The 21374-nt window shown below is 37.8% G+C and overlaps 1 protein-coding gene and 1 non-coding gene across 9 annotated transcripts in view; one reads left to right on the forward strand and one right to left on the reverse strand.

The window, feature by feature from the left end:
• Positions 1-21374, reverse strand: part of NEO1 (neogenin 1) — a 238963-nt gene that overhangs the window by 54286 nt on the left and 163303 nt on the right. For 5 of the 8 annotated variants that reach the window (XM_060005644.1, XM_060005648.1, XM_060005647.1 and 2 more), the window contains 2 exons: positions 9623-9842; positions 2430-2584 (listed from right to left, as the gene is read on the reverse strand). In XM_060005644.1, the coding sequence (XP_059861627.1) occupies positions 2430-2584; positions 9623-9842 (375 nt within the window). The remainder of the gene's footprint in view (positions 1-2429; positions 2585-9622; positions 9843-21374) is intronic. The other 3 variants (XM_060005649.1, XM_060005650.1, XM_060005646.1) reach the window with 1 other exon arrangement.
• Positions 15978-16084, forward strand: LOC132421501 (U6 spliceosomal RNA). The gene has a single exon (XR_009518745.1). It is a non-coding gene; the product is annotated as a U6 spliceosomal RNA (small nuclear RNA).

The raw sequence follows: 21374 nt of genomic DNA on the forward strand, positions 1-21374 counted from the left end.
ATTTTGTGCAGCCTGACAGGTGGGAATCGTCACACTTCTGCTGCTATGGAAAACTTTCCCCTAACTTTTTAAAAGGGAAGGAGAACAGAACAAATTCCCTTGAAATCACTTTCAGTATATTCATTGGCTAAATGTAGGCAAAGATGATCCTAAAATAGGAGCTAGTAAATTCTTCCATTTCATCTGTACAGTGGCATTAAAAAATGGAAAAAAATTTAAGTTGGTTTGAAAAGCTAAAAATGTAAACTATTTTCCCAGGGCTGACTCCCACACTTACGGCCCCTCCCACCTGCCCCCAAGCTGAATACCTCCAGATAAAATGCAAATCTCTCTCCACTAACTCCTCTTTTGCCAAAACATGTTATAGTCACTCTCTACCCCTAAAATACTCACACCAGAATCTGCTGGCCCTTCCATCTATATTCTTATTTAGCTACTTTCGTTTAATCGAATTCCTTGAATAAATGATTGTGCTGCCTACTTTCCTTGTGATGACTGTACATCACATTATTGCCCGTTTACTTGTCTGGCGCTGGTACCAAACTGTAAGCTCCTTGTGAACAGAAGTCAAGTCTTACTCGTCTTTACATCTTGCTGCCTAGAATGGTGCCTGGCACATGACAGGCACTCAATAAATCTCTTCTTTCATCTCTAACTTGACAATGGCCCTTCTAGTCCAGTGGTTCTCAATAGTTTGACTTGTAAGTTCTGAAATGATAATGAAAACCACAGGCTCTTTCCCAAGGAAAATGTGAACATGTACAGACACACAAATATTTTCATGTATCTTCAGAAAGTTCATGGCCCCAGGATTGAACCCTGGAACTGAATCAAATTCAGTGGTCTTTTCCTTTACTTTCATCATGACTCACCTTGCACGTGCACTGTTTGTCCTATTTTGGGGTGGGGTCAAGCAGTGTCCTTCCCCAAGAATGCTTGCTCTAAGCCAAATGCTTTAAGGCCAACCTCAGGTCTCATCTTTTTCTAGGAACCTGACTTGATATACCTAACTTTTACAGTAACTCTTCCTTGTTCTGTATCCCATTATCTCTCATGAATGACGCCTGTATGTGAGAGTTAATGAAGGAAATTGAGTTTTGCTTCGTGGCTTGAGTTTGAAATCTAATAGATTGCTCCTGCTCTCATGTGAACACAGTAACCATGAAATTCAACATCCTTTCCCTGCAGCAAGAACACATTCTTTCCTTAAATCAACGCCCCCCCCCCCCCACCACCACCCCGCTCTCTGTTGGCCGTCTTGTTGTTGCTTGGGTTTGATTCCTGATCTTTAAGCTCTATTACTGGAATGATCAATGGCCTCCTATATTGACTGCTCATTCTTTAAGGGGAGAATTCCTATCTTGTCCATCCTCTGCATCTCTTATAGTTTTTGCAGTGCCTGGTAGAGGAGGTCCTCAATAACTGTTTGACAGGTAAATGATTTGCTGCAGCATTAGAAAGTGAAGTTCCACAGCTTTTCGACTTTACTTATTCTACCCATCAGGCAGAGTCCTTGAATTATTTCCATAGTTTCAGCGGTAAATTCATTTAATATGTTTAGTTCCCTGGTCAGTAGCTTTCATGAATTTATCTCCCATGCTCCCTAGCTGAAGTAAAATTTTATTACTGCAAGTTTGTTAATACAGAAACACTAGTGCAGTTAACAGTAAAAGAAATCTGGAGAAGGCTCCAAGGAAAAACAGTGGCTCATGTTAAAAGGTAAAAGTGTAGAAGAAAGCCTCATGAGATAAGCATTAATTCTGATTTGACTGCTTGTCATTTCTGGCCTATAGTTTAAAACCAAAATTTAAGACATAGAAGACATTTATAAGATAAATCAACTTGACACTCATTTCAGTTGGAGAAAATCTTAAGAAATGTAACTGGAAGTAACATTATTTAGCACAAAAGACAGCAGGTCCAAAGTAAAGCCCTGAAGAGATTCCAAAGAGTGTGGTATGTATAAAGATCAGGGCAATCCCGTTGAACAATGATTAAATACCTACTTCCTGTGTGAGGCACTGCATTAGATATGGTGGGAAATAAAAGGATAGACAAGACTCTGTCTTTGCCATAAAATTAATGAGATATATTCATAACCATAATTCAAGGAAGAAAATGATAATGTATCTTAGGACTGTTGAGATACAATATTAGATAAGATCAGAGGGAAGGTTCTAGGAAGGCATCTGAGCTAGGTCTTAACGGATCAGTGAAATTTGGGTGTCTATCAGCAGAATTATATTGTCTTACACTATTTGCTACTGCTTGATGTGAATTAATTTGATCTCCCGAAACTATTTTGTAAGGACCTTGAAGGTGAGGAACTGTTATCTTCTGCACTCCTATGGTATGCCAGGCTATATATAAGATAGCCCTTCATACAGGTCTCCCTACAGGTGGGGCTGACAGAGAGGTGGGAGACTTACCCTCAGGCTGTGTTTCTACTCGTAGTGGAGCTGAACTCTCTCCGGAGCCATGTTTATTTTGAGCCATAACTCTAAAGATGTACACAGTCGCTGGCATTAGGTTTTGGATGGTTACCTGCATTTCTCCGGGGCGACTGGTATTTTCAACACGTTCCCTTTGGAGAAAGAGGGATCGATTAGGAAAATTTCCAGAATGTGCAGTTTCATTTTCATTGTAATGCCTATAGATACCATATGACATCAAAATCTTAATAAATCTAAGTCAAATTAACTCTCAAAGAAGGAAACCTTTGGGGGCGGAACAGTGCACAGAATGTGGACGCTGGCAAAGAGCAATGTCATACATGTCTGATAAATCGCTGGTGTTCTTGCTTAAACATTACTGATATTGCTGGCTATAATCACAACTTCCTTTCAGAAAAGACACAAAGAATCTTCTTGGTGCCATCTCAAATGGGGCAGCTGGTCACCAATTCTGTACGCTTTAGGAATCACTGAATTTTAAGGGGTTATCCTCAGGGAGACATATAGAAGGTGATTATAGGTATGACCCAATTTTCATACAGTATCAAAGAATGCTGTGTATCTTCTGGATAACAGACTCTCAATAAAAAGAAAATTAGAGATTATCACTTTCAAAGCTGAGAACAAAACATTAACAATTTAAATGAATCCAGTCTATAAAATAAGCTAATCATGACTCTGATTTTATTTTATTATTATTATTTTATTTTGCGGTACGCGGGCCTCTCACTGCTGTGGCCTCTCCCGCCGCGGAGCACAGGCTCCGGACGCGCAGGCCCAGCGGCCATGGCTCACGGGCCCAGCCGCTCCGCGGCATGTGGGATCCTCCCGGACCGGGGCACGAACCCGTGTCCCCTGCATCGGCAGGCAGACCCCCAACCACTGCGCCACCAGGGAAGCCCATGCCTCTGATTTTTATAATTTATTTCTTAAAACAAAAAATCTTCTTGAATGATTTTCAAACTGATTTGAAACGTTTAACAAATCTTATCACAAACAGTACAAATGGCCAGTGGTCTAGTGTTATGAGATGAAAACACAAAAACAGTTATCAGTTAGGTTCTTAAAAAAGGTGGCCTCCAGGCTCTATTTTGGGGGTCTCTGTGTCCACACTTGGGCCCATAATTATGCTCAGTATACTGTACTCACTATAACAAAAACCAGATTATATTTGCTTTCAACAAATATTGTAAAGGAAAATAATTGCTTTAGACAAATAGCTGGTCTTTAAGAATTACTGACCATGTGAGGAAAGATCTGTGTCTATCTTGAGAGAGCAATAAAAGGGCCCAAAACTACTCTGTGGAAGAAATTATTTAAAATTACCTAATAATCTGTTGAATTAAATTCTTACTTTAAAATACTGATAATTTTCCCTGAAGCTACTGATTAAGATTTGTTTAGTTCTACATGACCATATGCCAATTTGTCTGACTGTGTGTGAACATTTGCATTTCGGAGATGTGAGCGTTTTTCAATAGTTTTCTATAGTTCTTTAAACTATGTTATTTTAATTAAAACAAACAAACAGTACCCACCCACAACGTATTTATAAAGGTTGTCTGTCTACAGTCAGTTAGGTCCATTGGAAAAGAATATTATGGTAATAAAAGTTATTGCTCAGAGACACTTGGGATATCTATAGATATTATTTTCTCTTCAGCTAAACCTCTAAATCACAAGATTTAGAAGGAGAGTATCAACTGATTTCTTATGCTGTGAGGTTTCTGACACTTGATCCAATCACAAATGCCGTCTAAAAGGAAGTATGGTATTTGACATTTCATTAAACTAACAGCTCCATGCCAGAGCACAGAATAGTCTGTTTCGCTCACTGTACATGAAACTTTAAATAAGTTCTCTCTCAGAAAGACAGCCGGTGGGGGGAGGGGGGCACTATCTTACTTTAAATAAAAGTGAAAGAGTGTTCATTCATGTTCACATACCACAGAAGCACTAGCAGAAGGCTCACACACAGAAGTACCATCGCAAATGTGTACTGAATGAATGAATGAAAATTTGCCTTTTGATGTGTAAATGATATACTAATGATATCACGTTTATCTTTTTGTTTGTTTCTATGTAAAAGGGGAAAATACCTAGAACAAATTTCTACAGAAGCATTACAATAAGAAAAAATCAGTAGTAGGTATGATTCCCTAAGATAAAACATCTAGCACCTGAAAAGGCTTCTAACAGTAGATTGGTCTGAGGTCCCAGAACCAAGTGTCTGTCTAGAAAAAAACTTTTGACTTCAGGAAAGATCCAGGGTGAGTTATGAAGGACAATTCTCATAAATGTGTGAGGTTATGATGGGTCTTAGGTTAGAATGTCTTAGCTAAGAGTCAAAAGAGAAAGAAAAAGATACACTTTATACTAAGACAGTGCTGGGCCAGAAGTTAGGAGCTCCAATTCTAGTTCTGGCAATACTACTAGCTTGCTAGGGGATCGTGGGAAAGTCACCAATTCTTTCTGGGCTTCAGTTTCTTCATGTATTAAATGAAAGAACGAGCCCAGGGTGGTGAACTTTTTCTTAAAGGGCTTGATAGTAAATATCTACAGGCCAAGATGCCAAATGAAAAATATTACCAACCATCTCCACAGTTAAAAATCCAAGTATAACTTTAGTTGGTCCTCCCTATCCACAGTTCTGAATCTGGGAATTCAACCAATTGTGGATCATGTAGTACTGTACCGTAGTACAGAAAAATCCACATATAAGTGGATGCGTGCAGTTCAAACCCATGTCGTTCAAGGGTCAACTGTAGTTACTTGTATAACCTATTAAAATGTAACCGTTTGAAAATGTAAAAACTATTCTTAGCTCTTGGGCCATAAAAATAACAAGTTTGATTTGGCCCAGGGTCTATAGTTTGCCAGCTCCCGGACTAGACTAACAGATATGTAAGGCTTTGTCCAACTCTAAAAGGCTATTAATTTCTGGAATAACTTACTCTGTACTTTCCATTTGGTGGCTAACAGAAAATACTGCTGTTTACATTAAAGGCATTGAAAAAAAAAGGTGAACATTTCATAGGTGAAATGGCAGAGGAAGAACCCTTTGGAATTTCAGGAAACTCAGGTACCCAACAGAATTATATAGCTCATGACCAAGGCACATAATGCCACCTGGTGGTTGAGTTATCAAATGCAGGAAGTAAGGGAATTCGTAAATGCAGGCAGCGGCATATATCCTCACATCGAAATGTTTTAAGTCTATGAAGATAATGTCTATGAAGACCTTCATTTTTTAGATAAGAAAATTTAACTTATAAAGGTTAAATAAATTTTGTTTATAAAACAAGTAACAGGGATCTAGTCTTTGACTTAGTGTTATTTCTATTCCTTCACTGCTTCTATTCAGAAATCATAAAGTAATGAAGCGACAAAAATTATTATTACAATCTCCAAGAATATTCCTTTGAAATATTCCCCAGATTTATTGTCTGTTCCAAGTCACTGCTGTCATCTTCATCTGGGCCTACCACATGCCTAGATCAACCTAACTACTACTGATCTGTCTCCCTGACTCCACTGCTTTTCCTCTCTAATCTTATGCAGTGCCCTCCAAGTACTGCTAATAAAAGCTGTTTAATAAAACTACAGTGTACACTTGCTCAGAAGTCCAAAATGGTCCCTTCTTAACTGATTGTCAAAATTCTTACTGGCATTCCAACACTTGGCTCCAAATTTCCACTTTATTGTAATCTCTTACTAATTCTGACCAAAAACTCTAGGCCAGAGCTTTCTTACTTTCCCATCCTTTCAACAACACAAATTAAATTGGATCTTCCTTGCATCTCCTCTTTCTTCACATATACTTGCCCTGTCCTCCTGCCCCTGCCAATTTATCTTCTACATTTTTTCAATTCCAACTTCATTTATTAATCATCCCTGCTTATTTCAATACATGATTCACTAATAAGTGACAGATTTTCATTAAAAACAAAAGTATATATAATTAAAAGTCCTAGTTTTTCTCCCTCCTTAAAACCTGTTCCACCCTGAGACCTAAAGGTGGCATGTAGACCTGTATCTTGACATTTTGGGCAAGATAATTCTTTGTTTTGGTGGGTGGGGGGGAGCTGTCCTGTACATTGTAGGATGTTTATCAGCATCTCTGGCTTCTACTCACTAGACAGCAGTAAGCATCCCCTCCCATCTCAGCTGCAATAACCAAAAATGTCAGCAGACATTGCCAAATGCCCACTGGGAGATGGGGGGCAAATCTGGCCCTGGTTGAGAATCACTGACCTAGGCATTTATATACACATCAAAATATATAGATATAAGTCATTGAAAAAATTCCTGCATCATACTTCATATGGATATACATATATTAACTATATGCCCATTCCTCTACCAGTGGACATTTACTTTGTTTCCTTTTTTTAATCCTTACAAATAATGCTACATAAACATTTTTTTATGAGTGCCCTATGTGTATGTATATTGGCATATCTATAGGACAGACACCTAGAAGTGTAATTGTTGGGTTGAAAGGAATGTGCATTAAAATTTTTTTTTTTTAATTCTGCCAAATCACCTTCTCCAAAGGCTCCTCTAACTTATACTACCACCAAGAGCCTAGATTGGATTTAATCCCAACATTCAGCTCACTTAACACTGGATATTATCAACTTAAAATTTCTGCCAGCCTTACACGTGAAAAATAGTAACTCATCATTTTGTATTTCCAAGATTGTTAGTAATCGTGAAAACTTTTTTTTTGAACTTTAATGGGCTTTCCACTAACTTCTTTGAGGCACCTACTTATACCATCTGCCTCTTGAGATATCTGTCTTTTACTTGTGATTTGTAGAAGTTCTTTATACAGACTGGATATCAATACAATCTTCTACAAATGTTAAATTTTTTCCCAGCTTATCAGTTGATAATTTGATTTTTTTATTATGTTTTATCACATGGAATTTTAGTTATATAATAAACTCTGTCAATCTCTCCTATATGGTTCCTGAATTTTCTGTCTTCCTTTAAAAGATACATTAAGTGATGAAAATAGTTTCTATATTTTCTTCTAATACACTTAGAAGTTTTAAAAATACATCTTGATACATCTATAACTTGTTGTTATACATAAGACAGAGATACAACTTTATTCCTTCTATTAAACGGAGGTTAATTATCTCAACATTTCTTGAATAATTATTATTTCTCCATTCATTAGAATTACTCACTTAACAAGTATTTATTTATACTTGTAGTGCTACTTATAAGCCAGGCTCTGTTCCAGGTGATGGTGATACTCCACTGAACAAGACAAACACCATGAGTGCATTAATATGAAGAGAAAATTTCGAGTATTAAGTGTTCTGAAGAAACACAACACAAAAGCTAAAAAACAAAATACGGTGGTATGTTACAGTGATGTTCTGGTAAATGTTTAACAACTGGCTCCGGTTTGTAGCACTTCTCACTGTAAATACTCCCTCTACCCAATTCTGAGCTACTGAGCCATGTCACTGGGTTTGCAAAATTTCCTGAAAATTTAACAACTGGCTTGGGAACAAGTGCCCCGCTGTGCGACAGTGACCAAGGGGTTAAGCTGGGTGGGTAGTCATGGAAGACCTGAGAAGGGATCATCTGAGGATGACAGACAAGAAGCCAGACAGTTATTTGTGACGGAAATGCAGTTCTGGTGGAAGGAACAACAAGGGCAAAGGCCCTGTGATGCACATAAGCTTGCTTCTGAGGAATTACTAAAAGCTTTTTTCCTTCTGTGTAATCCCATGACGTTTGCAATGCGATCTAAAAGCCTACTGGAAACATTTTAAGACAGGTTCTGTTTGGTAGTAATATCTTGCCTTTCTGGGACTAGCTCTACGTTTCCTTATCTTTGTAACTCCCCAAACATCCAGTGCAGTGTTCGGATGAACATTCTATGACCCTGGGAGCAGCTCCACCTATCTGACTCAAATTATGTCACTCAGATGTCTCAAGAGTATTAAACCAAGGGGTACTGACTTGACGAAGGTGCCTATACTTGCTGAACTTGCCAGTCTGGTATTAAATACAATATATATCGAATCTAAGCACCCTTGTAGAAATACAAGCTTTATTTCATGGGTTAGGGCCATAACCAAAACAGATTATTTTAGTTTTCTTATTTTGGTGTGAAGTAACAGCACAATGAAGGAATCTACTCAGCAATATTCAGAGTACACAGTCAGCATGTGGCATGGTACCTCCCAAAGAGTTTATAACCTGGTTGGGAAAACAACACAAATACACATAAAATAACAGAAGAGTAACAACTATGGTAGTATTAGATCATGTGTTATCATAATTAAGTGCCAGTATCAGTGGCACAGACATACATACAAGAGAAAAGCTGTATGTGCTGAAAAAGGTAGAGAAAGATTTATGAGGGCTTCATGGGGCTTAGTCTGGGCCAAGAAAGATTAACTGAATTTTAGTTTCAGTTGAAAAACGGTTTTTTCAAGGGGGAAGTGACTGAAGAGAACAGACCGGGAAAATAGGCTGCATAGTGACAGGAATTAGACTGGTTTCATTAGAAAGTGAGCTAAACTGGGGTTAAAGGAAAATAAGGTTGGATAGATAAAACAAAGGTAGACTGTGGAGTAAAGCAGCCTGGTGATTCTGGAGAATCTCCAAAAGCAATGGAGAGGCAACGTGAGTTCCTGAAAGAGGTGGAGATGGAGAGAAATTTAATGAAATGTTGTTTTAGGAAAATGAGTCACTAAATACTCTTGTGTCATCAAGGAGACCCCCACCCCCCCACCCCAGAGCTCAGCAACCCACATCCGTGTACGGGTGCAGACAGATATTCATTAAGATTACTTTAATAACTACCTTGATTTCTAGAATCTGAAAGTTCTAAGAAAGACATAGCCTATGGGTTGTGCCTGACTGACTCTTATGAAAAAACGGTAGCCCTGGTTACATTTTAATACTTCTAACTTAAATAACTCTCTCCCCAAGTCATCCCAGAGAGGCAGGAAAGAATACCAGGACTTCAGTCTGTTTAGGAATTTACTTTTAATGACCTAAAACTAGGTCATCTCGGTGATCATATTTTCTGGACTGAAAGTTGGTACAGATTCTACACAGTAAAGAGTCAGGGTAGGGACGGCTGGTCTTGGGTGGACAAGATGCAACTAACCGGCTCCAGACGTACAGGCACTTACCTAGCAATCCCTTCCTTGGTGTAGAAGACAGAGTAGGTAAGGTTGTCCCCATGAGGATCTGATGCAGGTGTCCGCCATGTCAATTTGATGAAGCGGGTAGAGACCAAGGAGGCCACGACATCCCGAGGAGCTGAAGGCAGTGGTCCAGTTGTGGCTGGTGCTAGATGGTCAGTAGTGGCACTGGTCAGTGAAGTGGGAGGTAATGTTGGGATGGCAACATCTTGTCATGTGCAAATATTGGGGAATATGAAGGGCAAACCACGACGGTTTTAAAAAAGAGAACAGAAAAAACAAAAAACAAAAAAGAAATAAACAAAACCACGATGGGAAATAAAATAAAATGAATGAACATAAAAAAGGCCATTAACCTGAAGGCTAACATGCAGGCCAGGGGTAACTACTGAAAACTAATGGGCACTAGTCAAGACACATCACTGCAGAGCAAGCAGACTTTCTGGTCACTATAATGGTCGTCGGCAAGGGACAGGGAGTGTGACAGCTAAGAATAAAACATTTCACGGAAGGACACATCAGTGCCCAAGTAATTTTCTTTAATTCTGACAGCAGCATGCAACATCTGTTGAACTTTGCACATAAAAGTCTTATATATGATAAAACCTCAATATTTTTTCCCACTTTATCAAAATATGGAATAATGTGTGTAGTATGGATGGGCCTAATTACACTCAACATAGGCCCCAGACTATCATGACCTCACTGCAGAGCTGTGTGTGCCTTTAGCTCTGCAGGAGATTCAAGAGCCAGATCTTCAACTGGAGTCTAACATTAAAGTTTGCTCTCTGTATTTGGCAATACCCAGGGAAGTCTGATAACCTTTCTCAATTCACTAAGTTATAGTTCATTTCCTCTCATCAATTCATTTGACTACAACAGTATAAAATCGTGCATCACAAATTCCAAAGTCACACAAATATAACACTTATTAGGTAGCATATCTGTTTGGTACAGTCCTCACTGCAGTGTAATAGATTACGACAGCTTGCAGACCCCAGGGACTTGATGGGACAGATGAAGCAGTGGCAAATCAGAGCTCTGCAAGTCGAAAGCCTCTGTCTGTATGCCCGGAGTCAGCCCATTCTGTTGCTGGACACTTCTGACTTTAGAAGTCCATTCCTAATATTAACCTAAAATCTCCTTCACCTTGGAGTATACGTTTAATCTCACACTTTTCAACTCATGGAATTCGTTAGAATTCTGTCCTAACCTTAATGGGGAAATTAGAAGAGAGGCAGAGAGGAAAGCATGACAATTCTGGACCTCGTTTTCAATGAAATGGTAGGACAACAACCTCCTGAAAATGTCTATGAATTACAGGAGAATCTTTTAAAGTGAGGCAGTCTAAATAAATATGCCACAGAGCATAAATTCTCCAAGGGAAAGGCAGAGGAAGACCAACGTAAAGTCTCTAGACAGCTACCATTTATTGAGCACTTTCTACATGGCACTCTCACTCTTTACATGGACTCATTCAATCCTTACAACTCTGTGAAATAGGTACTATCATTGTTATCTCTATATTATATATGGAGACTGACATTTAAAAAAGGCTAAATCACCCTTCCTAGGAATAGGAAGTGGTGGAGTGTTAAAACCAGCCATGGTTTTTAGCTTAAGAGGCCTCTGGATTTAGCCAATAGAAGTTTTTAGTCCTTGTTGTGCCACTCAGGGTTATGGGAGCAGTCAGGGACTCTTGTTTGTTTTTGTCAATTCCCCTTGCCCCCAAGTCTCGTGAAGGCAATGCAAAGGGCCCAGGATGAATGCCTGCACGTGCAGTAGGTGTTACAGGAGAAAAACCCTGAGCTTGTGGGATTTACCACTTTCATAGCAAGGGAAAGCAAGATCCAGACAAAGAATGGACCTGCTGTGGATATCTTTTTTTTTTTAACATCTTTATTGGAGTATAATTGCTTTACAATGGTGTGTTAGTTTCTGCTTTATAACAAAGTGAATCAGTTATACATATACATATGTCCCCATATGTCTTCCCTCTTGCATCTCCCTCCCTCCCACCCTCCCTATCCCACCCCTCTAGGTGGTCACAAAGCACCGAGCTGATCTCCCTGTGCTGTGCAGCTGCTTCCCACTAGCTATCTATTTTACACTTGGTAGTGTATATATGTCCATGCCACTCTATATGTAATTCTGTTGTGGTTGGAGACATACTTTGTATGGTTTCAGCCTTTTAAAAGGTACTGAAACTTGTTTTGTGTCCCAGCATATAGTCTATCCTGGCAATTGTTCCATATGTGCTTGGAAAGAATCTGTATCTGTAGTTGCTGGGTGGAGAGTCTACGATGTCAGCTACGTCAAGTTGACTGACAGGATCGCTTAAGTCCTCTATACTCTTTCTAATTGTTTTATCAGTTTTTGAGAGTAGGATATTGAAATCTCCAACTGTTATCATTTATTTATGTACTTCTTCTTTGAATATACCAATTACAAATGCATATACATCTAACAAAAGAGCCCCAAAATATATGAATCCAAAGAAATCTGGGAAAACCTCAAATATTTGGAAATCAAAAAACACTCCTAAATAACCCAAGTCAATGAATAGCAAGAAAAAATTTTTTTAAATATTTTTAACTGAATGAAATGAAAATACAACATATTAAAAATGAAAAGATGCAGTTAAAGCAGTGCTTAGAGGAAAATTAAAATACCTTTACCAGAAGATAAGTCTCACATGAATTACCTAAGGTTCTACCTTACTGAAGAGTGTAGACCTTAAGCTTTTTTTCTTTTCTTAATATAGCAGGTTAAGCTTTTTCACATACCCAAAAAAAGTAACCATGTGAGGTGATAGATGTGTTAACTAACTTAAATGTTGGAATCCTTGCACAGTGTATATGTATCAAATCATTATGTTGTACACTTTAAATATATTACTATTTGTCAATTATACCTCAATAAAGCTGGAAAAAAATTAAATTTTAACCACATTCTTAAAAAAATACAAGGGTAAGAAATTAAGAGAAGATGTAAGCTACCAAAATAAAAAATAAAAGAGGGAACAATGCTACGAATCCCACAGATAGTAAAAATTATAAGGGAAGGGCTTCCCTGGTGGCGCAGTGGTTGAGAGTCCGCCTGCCAATGCAGGGGACACGGGTTCGTGCCCCGGTCTGGGAAGATCCCACATGCCGCGGAGCGGCTGAGCCCATGAGCCATGGCCGCTGAGCCTGTGTGTCTGGAGCCTGTGCTCTGCAATGGGAGAGGCCACAACAGTGAGAGGCCCGTGTACCACAAAAAAAAAAAAAAAAAAAAAAATTATAAGGGAATATTATGAACAAATTTATGCCAATAAATCAGACAACTTAAAGGAAATAAAAACATTCCCAGGAAGACAAAAATTACCAAACCTACTCAAGAAGAAACACAAAATCTAGACAGAACTATAATAGATAGAAAAATTTAAATAAAAATCTTCCCACAGTGAAAAGTCCAAGCCCAGACGGTTTCACTGGTGAATGCTATCAAATATTTAAAAGAAGAATTAATACTAATCCTTCCTAACTCTTTCAGAAAAAGAGTAGAAACACTTCTAACTTATTTTGTGAAGCTAGTATTACTCTGATATAAAAGCCAAAGATACCACATGAAAAGAAAACTACAGAACCCTCATGATCATAGATACAAAAATCTTTAACAAAATATTAGTAAACCATATTTGGTAACATATTAAGAGGATTATAAACCATGATCAAGTAGAATTCATCACAGGAATTCAAGACTAGTTTAACATCCAAAAACCAATGTAATATATTATATTAACAGAAAAAAACCTGATCATCTCAATAGATGCAGAAAAAGCATTTGACAAAATCAAACACCTATTCATAATAAAAACTCTCAACAAATTAGGAAAAGAAGTAAACTTCCTAGACCTAAAAAACATATGGTGAACATTATACTTAAATGGTGAAGGAATAAATGCTTTTTCCCCAATGCTGGAAACAAGGATGTTAGCTCCTGCTTCTTATATTAAGCATTGTACTGGTCCAAGCCAGTGCAAGAAGGCAAGAAAAACTGAATAAAGATTAAAAAGGAAAAAGTAATACTGTTTTTATTTGTAATTAATAATTAACTGAGTAGAAAACCCTAATGAATCTAGGAAAAAAAAAAAGCTACCAAAACGAATAAATATGTTTAGCAAGGTCATAGGATACAAGATCAATATATAAAAACCAACTCTATTTCTATACACTAGGAATGAACAATCCTAAAGTAAAATTAAGAACACAACTCCATTTACAACAGCATCAAAAAAGAATAAAATATTTTTATTTTATTCCCGTAAGATTTGTACCCTGAAAACTACAACTCATTGCTGAGAGAAATTTTTTAAACTCTAAATAAAGATCTAAATGAAAACATCTAAATAAATAAATGTTCATGGATTAGAAGACTTAATGTTGTTAAGATGATATGCTGCCCCTAAAATTTAATATTAAGATCTGCAAAAGATCTAGAATAGCCAAAATAATTCTGAAAAAGAAGCAAATGGTTGGAGGACTTGGATTACCCGATTTCAAAACTTACTATAAAGCTCTAGTAATTGAGACAGTCCAGCATATGAATAGGCATATAGATCAGTGAAAGAGAACTGAGAGTCCAGAAGTATGCCCCTATATTTGTGGTCAACTGGTTTTCAGCTAAGGTGTCCAGAAGTTTCAATGTGGTAAGAACAGTCTTTTCAACAACTGATGCTGGTATAACTACATATCCCCATGCAAAGCAATGAACTTAGATCCTTACTTAACACCACATACAAAGATTAACTCAAAACAGCTCCTAGACTTAATAGAAGAACTAAAATTTCTGAAAAAATATATAGGGGAAAGTCTTTGTGCCTTGGGTTAGAAAAGTATTCTTAGACATGATAACAAAAGCACAAGATACAGAAGAAAAAAACAGATAAATTGTATTTTATTAGAAATAAAAACTTCAGCACATTAAGGAAAACATAACTAAGTAAATGATAAGCCAGAGACTGGCAGAAAATATTTCCAAAGTGTGTATCTGATGAAGGACTTGAACATATAATTCAGAATATATATTCAGGATCAGAATATATAATCAACTTCTATAAATTAGTAAGAAAACAAGCCAATTTAAAAACAGGCAAAAGACTTGAAAAGTCATTTCACCAAAAAGAACATACAAATGGCCAACACACATGTGAAAATGTGTTTAACATCAATGTCATTAGGAAAATGTGAATTAAAATCACAATAAGATACTACTACAGGGACTTCTCTGATGGCACAGTGGTTAAGAATCCACCTGCCAAGGCAGGGGACACGGATTCGATCCCTGGTCCAGGAAGGTCCCACATGCTATGGAGCAACGAAGCCCATGAGCCACAACTACTGAGCCCACAAGCCACAACTACTGAAGCCTGTGCGCCTACAGCCCGTGCTCCGCAACAAGAGAAGCAACTGCGATAAGAAGCCCACACACTGCAACGAAGACCCAAGGCAGCCAAAAATTAATAAATTAATTAAAAAAAAAAGATACTACTACACACCCACTACAATGGTTACACACAAAAAAGGTACACAATACTTAGTGTTGGAAAAACTGGACTCCTCATACACTGTTGGGAATGTATTAATTCTTTAAGTTGATGAACACGAATTGTCTCCATTTATTATTTACATCTTTAATTTCTTTAAAAAATGTTTTATGGTTTTCTGAGCATAAGTTTTGAAATCCCTTTGCTAAATTTATTAAGTATTTTATTCTTTTTGATGCTATTATACATGAAATTGTTTTCTTAATTTCAATCTCAGATTGTTCCTGCAAGTATATATAAATACAAATGATTTATGTATACTGATACTGACTTGCTAAGCTTATTTATTAGTTCTAATAGTTTACTCATGGATTCTTCATGATTTTCTATATACAAAATGATGTTATCTGTAGAGAGTTTTACATATCATACTTCAATAATACTGTTGAAAAGAATGAAACGGTTTAGACTGACTAGTTGCAACAATTAAACAATATTTTTTTTTCTAGTGTAAAACAGCAATAGTTACTGAGTCCTAGGACTTCTCTGTTGCTCAAAACACCTGAGCTTAAAATCAACCTATCTGAAGTCATGACAAAATTAAAATGCCCAGAAACTACTCAAAGGTTTCACAGGTATGCCAACTGATTATCAAGGATCCTAAAGCATAAGTGAACTATACAGATATCTAGGCCAAATGTAGTAAAAAATCTGTTACTTAAAAAAAAAAAAAAGGTCTGATTATATTAAGAATTAGGCTGGTGGCTTTTCCTTCTGCCACCAGAGTTCGTTTGTGAAAATAAAAGATCTGATGATGTGCTCGCTTCAGCAGCACATATACTAAAATGGGAACGATACAGAGAAGATTAGCATGGTCCCTGCAAAAGGATGACATGCAAATTCGTGAAGCGTTCCATATATTTAAAAATTCTCTAGAAGGGATCAATAGCAGAATAACTGAGGCAGAGGAACGGATAAGTGACCTGAAAGATAAAATAGTGGAAATAACTACTGCAGAGCAGAATAAAGAAAAAAGAATGAAAAGAATTGAGGACGGTCTCAGAGACCTCAGGGACAACATTAAACGCACCAACAGTAGAATTATAGGGGTCCCAGGAAAAGAAAGGGGCTGAGAAAATATTTGAAGAAATTATAGTTGAAAACTTCCCAAATATGGGAAAGGAAGTAGTTATCATGTCCAGGAAGCAGAGAGAGTCCCATACAGGATAAATCCAATGAGAAACACGCCAAGACACATATTAGTCAAACTATCAAAAATTAAATACAGGGCTTCCCTGGTGGCGCAGTGGTTGAGAGTCCGACTGCTGATGCAGGGGACACAGGTTCATGCTCCGGTCTGGGAAGATCCCACATGATGCGGAGTGGCTAGGCCTGTGAGCCATGGCCGCTGAGCCTGTGCGTCCGGAGCCTGTGCTCCGCAACGGGAGAGGCCACAACAGTGAGAGGACTGTGTACCGCAAAAAAAAAAAAAAAAAAAAATTAAATACAAAGAAAAAATATTAAAAGCAGCAAGGGAAAAACAACAAATAACACACAAGAGAATCCCCATAAGGTTAACAGCTGATCTTTCAGCAGAAACTCTGCAAGCCAGAAGGGACTGGCAGGACATATTTAAACTGATGAAGGGGAAGAAACTACAACCAAGATTACTCTACCCAGCAAGGATCTCATTCAGATTTGATGGAGAAATTAAAACCTTTACAGACAAGCAAAAGCTAAGAGAATTCAGCACCACCAAACCAGCTTTACAACAAATGCTAAAGGAACTTCTTTAGGCAGGAAACACAAGAGAAGGAAAAGATCTACATTAACAAACCCAAAACAATTAGGAAAACGGGAGGGCTTCCCTGGTGGTGCAGTGGTTGAGAGTCCGCCTGCCGATGCAGGGGACATGGGTTTGTGCCCTGGTCCAGGAAGATCCCACATGCCACGGAGAGGCTGGGACCCTGAGCCATGGCTGCTGGGCCTGCGCGTCTGGAGCCTGTGCTCCGCAATGGGAGAGGCCACAGCAGTGAGAGGCCCGCGTACTGCCAAAAAAAACAAACAAACAAAAAGAAAATGGGAATAGGAACATACATATCGATAATTACCTTAAATGTAAATGGATTAAATGCTCCAACCAAAACACACAGACTGGCTGAATGGATACAAAAACAAGACCCGTATATATGCTGTCTATAAGAGACCCACTTCAGATCTAGGGAGACATCCAGACTGAAAGGGAGGGGATGGAAAAAGATATTCCATGCAAAGAGAAATCAAAATAAAGCTGGAGTAGCAATTCTTATATCAGACAAAATAGACTTTAAAACAAAGACTATTACAAGAGACAAAGAAGGACACTACATAAGGATCAAGGGATTGATCCAAGAAGAAGATGTAACAATTGTAAATATTTATGCACCCACACAGGAGCACCTCAATACATAAGGCGAATACTAACAGCAATAAAGGGGAAATCAACAGTAACACAATAATAGTGGGAGACTTTAACACCCTACTTTCACCAATGGACAGATCATCCAAAATGAAAATAAATAAGGAAACACAAGCTTTAAATGATACATTAAACAAGATGGACTTAATTGATATTTATAGGACATTCCATCCAAAAACAACAGAATACACTTTCTTCTCAAGGGCTCATGGAACATTCTCCAGGATAGATCATATCTTGGGTCTCAAATCAAGCCTTGGTAAATTTAAGAAAATTGAAATCGTATCAAGTACCTTTTCCGACCACAACGCTATGAGACTAGATATCAATTACAGGAAAAAATCTGTAAAAAATACAAACACATGGAAGCTAAACAATACACTACTTAATAACCAAGAGATCACTGAACAAATCAAAGAGGAAATCAAAAAATACCTAGAAACAAATGACAATGAAAACACAACGACCCAAAACCTATGGGATGTAGCAAAAGCAGTTCTAAGAGGGAAGTTTATAGCAATACAATCCTACCTTAAGAAACAAGAAACATCTCAAATAAACAACCTAACCTTACACCTAAAGCAATTAGAGCAAGAAGAAGAAAAAACCCCCAAAGTTAGCAGAAGGGAAGAAATCATAAAGATCAGATCAGAAATAAATGAAAAAGAAATGAAGGCAACGATAGCAAAGATCAATAAAACTAAAAGTTGGTTCTTTGAGAAGATAACATTGATAAACCATTAGCCAGACTCATCAAGAAAAAAAGGGAGAAGACTCAAATCAATAGAACTAGAAATGAAAAAGGAGAAGTAACAACAGACACTGCAGAAATACAAAGGATCATGAGAGATTACTACAAGCAACTCTATGCCAATAAAATGGACAACCTGGAAGAAATGGAGAAATTCTTAGAAATGTACAACCTTCAGAGACTGAACCAGGAAGAAACAGAAAATATGAACAGACCAATCACAAGCACTGAAATTGAAACTATGATTAAAAATCTTCCAACAAACAAAAGTCCAGGACCAGATGGCTTCACAAGTGAATTCTATCAAACATTTAGAGAAGAGCTAACAGCTATCCTTCTCAAACTCTTCCAAAATATAGCAGAGAGAGGAACACTCCCAAACTCATTCTAGGAGGCCAACATCACCCTGATACCAAAACCAGACAAAGATGTCACAAAGAAAGAAAACTACAGGCCAGTATCACTGATGAACATAGATGCAAAAATCCTCAACAAAATACTAGCAAACAGAATCCAACAACACATTAAAAGGATCATGCACCATGATCAAGTGGGGTTTATCCCAGGAATGCAAGGATTCTTCAATGTATGCAAATCAATCAATGTGATACACCATATTAACAAACTGAAGGAGAAAAACAATATGATCATCTCAATAGATGCAGAGAAAGCTTTCAACAAAATTCAGACACCCATTTATGATAAAAACCCTCCAGAAAGTAGGCAGAGAGGGAACTTACCTCAACATAATAAAGGCCATATATGACAAACCCACAGGCAACATCGTTCTCAAAGGTGAAAAACTGAGACCATTTCCACTAAGATCAGCAACAAGACAAGGTTGCCCACTCTCAGCACTATTATTCAACATAGTTTTGGAAGTTTTAGCCACATCAATCAGAGAAGAAAAACAAATAAAAGGAATCCAAATGGAAAAGAAGAAGTAAAGCTGTCACTGTTTGCAGATGACATGATACTATACTATACACAGAGAATCCTAAAGATGCTACCAGAAAACTACTAGAGCTAATTAATGAATTTAGTAAAGTAGCAGGATATAAAATTAATGCACAGAAATCTCTGGCATTCCTATACACTAATGATGAAAAATCTGAAAGTGAAGTTAAGAAAACACTCCTATTTACCACTGCAATGAAAAGAATAAAATATCTAGGAATAAACTTACCTAAGGAGACAAAAGACCTGTATGCAGATAATTATAAGACACTGATGAAAGAAATTAAAGATGATACAAATAGATGGAGAGATATGCCATGTTCTTGGATTGGAAGAATCAACATTGGGAAAATGACTATACTACCCAAAGCAATCTACAGATTCAATGCAATCCCTATCAAAGTACCACTGGCATTTTTCACAGAACTAGAACAAAAAATTTCACAATCTGTATGGAAACACAAAAGACCCCAAATAGCCAAAGCAATCTTGAGAAAGAAAAACGGAGCTGGAGGAATCAGCTTCCCTGACTTCAGACTATACTACAAAGCTACAGTAATCGAGACAGTATGGTACTGGTACAAAAACAGAAATATAGATCAATGGAACAGGATAGAAAGCCCAGAGATAAACCCACTCACATATGGTCACCTTATCTTTGACAAAGGAGGCAAGAATATACAGTGGAGAAAAGACAGCCTCTTCAATAGTGGTGCTGGGAAAACTGGACAGCTACATGTAAAAGAATGAAATTAGAACACTCCCTAACACCATACACAAAAATAAACTCAAAATGGATTAAAGACCTAAATGTAGGGCCAGACACTATCAAACTCTTAGAGGAAAACATAGGCAGAACACTCTATGACATAAATCACAGAAAGATCCTTTTTGACCCATCTCCTAGAGAAAGGGAAATAAAAACAAAAATAAACAAATGGGACCTAATGAAACTTAAAAACTGTTGCACAGCAAAGGAAACCATAAACAAGACGAAAAGACAACCCTCAGAATAGGAGAAAATATTTGCAAATGAAGGAACTGACCAACGATTAATTTCCAAAATTGACAAGCAGCTCATGCAGCTCAATAGCAAAAAACCAAACAACCCAATCCAAAAATGGGCAGAAGACCTAAATAGACATTTCTCCAAAGAAGATATACACATTGCCAACAAACACATGAAAGAATGCTCAACATTATTAATCATTAGAGTAATGCAAATCAAAACTACAACGAGATATCATCTCACACCGGTCAGAATGGCCATCATCAAAAAATCTACAGACAATAAATGCTGGAGAGGGTGTGGAGAAAAGGGAACCCTCTTGCACTGTTGGTGGGAATGTAAATTGATACAGCCACTATGGAGAACAGTATGTAGGTTTCTTAAAAAACTAAAAATAGAACTAACATACGACCCAGCAATCCCACTACTGGGTATATACCCTGAGAAAACTATAATTCAAAAAGAGTCATGCACCAAAATGTTCACTGCAGCTCTATTTACAATAGGTAGGATATGGAAGCAACCTAAGTGTCCACTGACAAATGAATGGATATAGAAGATGTGGCACATATATACAATGGAATATTACTCAGCCATAAAAAGAAACGAAATTGAGTTATTTTTAGTGAGGTGGATGGACCTAGAGTCTGTCATATAGAGTGAAGGCAGTCAGAAAGAGAAAAACAAACACCGTATGTGAACACATATATATGGAATCTAAAAAACAACAAAAAAAATGTTCATGAAGAACCTAGGGGCAAGGCAGGAATAAAGTAATGTGAGTGATGCGGAGGGGCAGATGAAGCTTCCCTTGCACGGCCCAGGGGTTGGGGACCCCTGTTGTAGGAGACACTGTCGCAGAGATAAGCGTGGTCCCGTGTAGTCCCAGTGCCACAGTCAACAGGTGGGTATAAAAAGTGGAGGAGTAATTCCTCAGGGTGCTGAAATGGGAAGCAGTGCTCAACCTCTTCCCTCTGCCCCTCCCCCCCACACTGCTTGCGGTGTGGCCCAGCAGTGGGAAGCCCTCAGAGGTTCTGG

Source organism: Delphinus delphis, chromosome 2 (genome assembly GCF_949987515.2).
Source record: "Delphinus delphis chromosome 2, mDelDel1.2, whole genome shotgun sequence".
Classification (NCBI taxonomy): domain Eukaryota; kingdom Metazoa; phylum Chordata; class Mammalia; order Artiodactyla; family Delphinidae; genus Delphinus; species Delphinus delphis.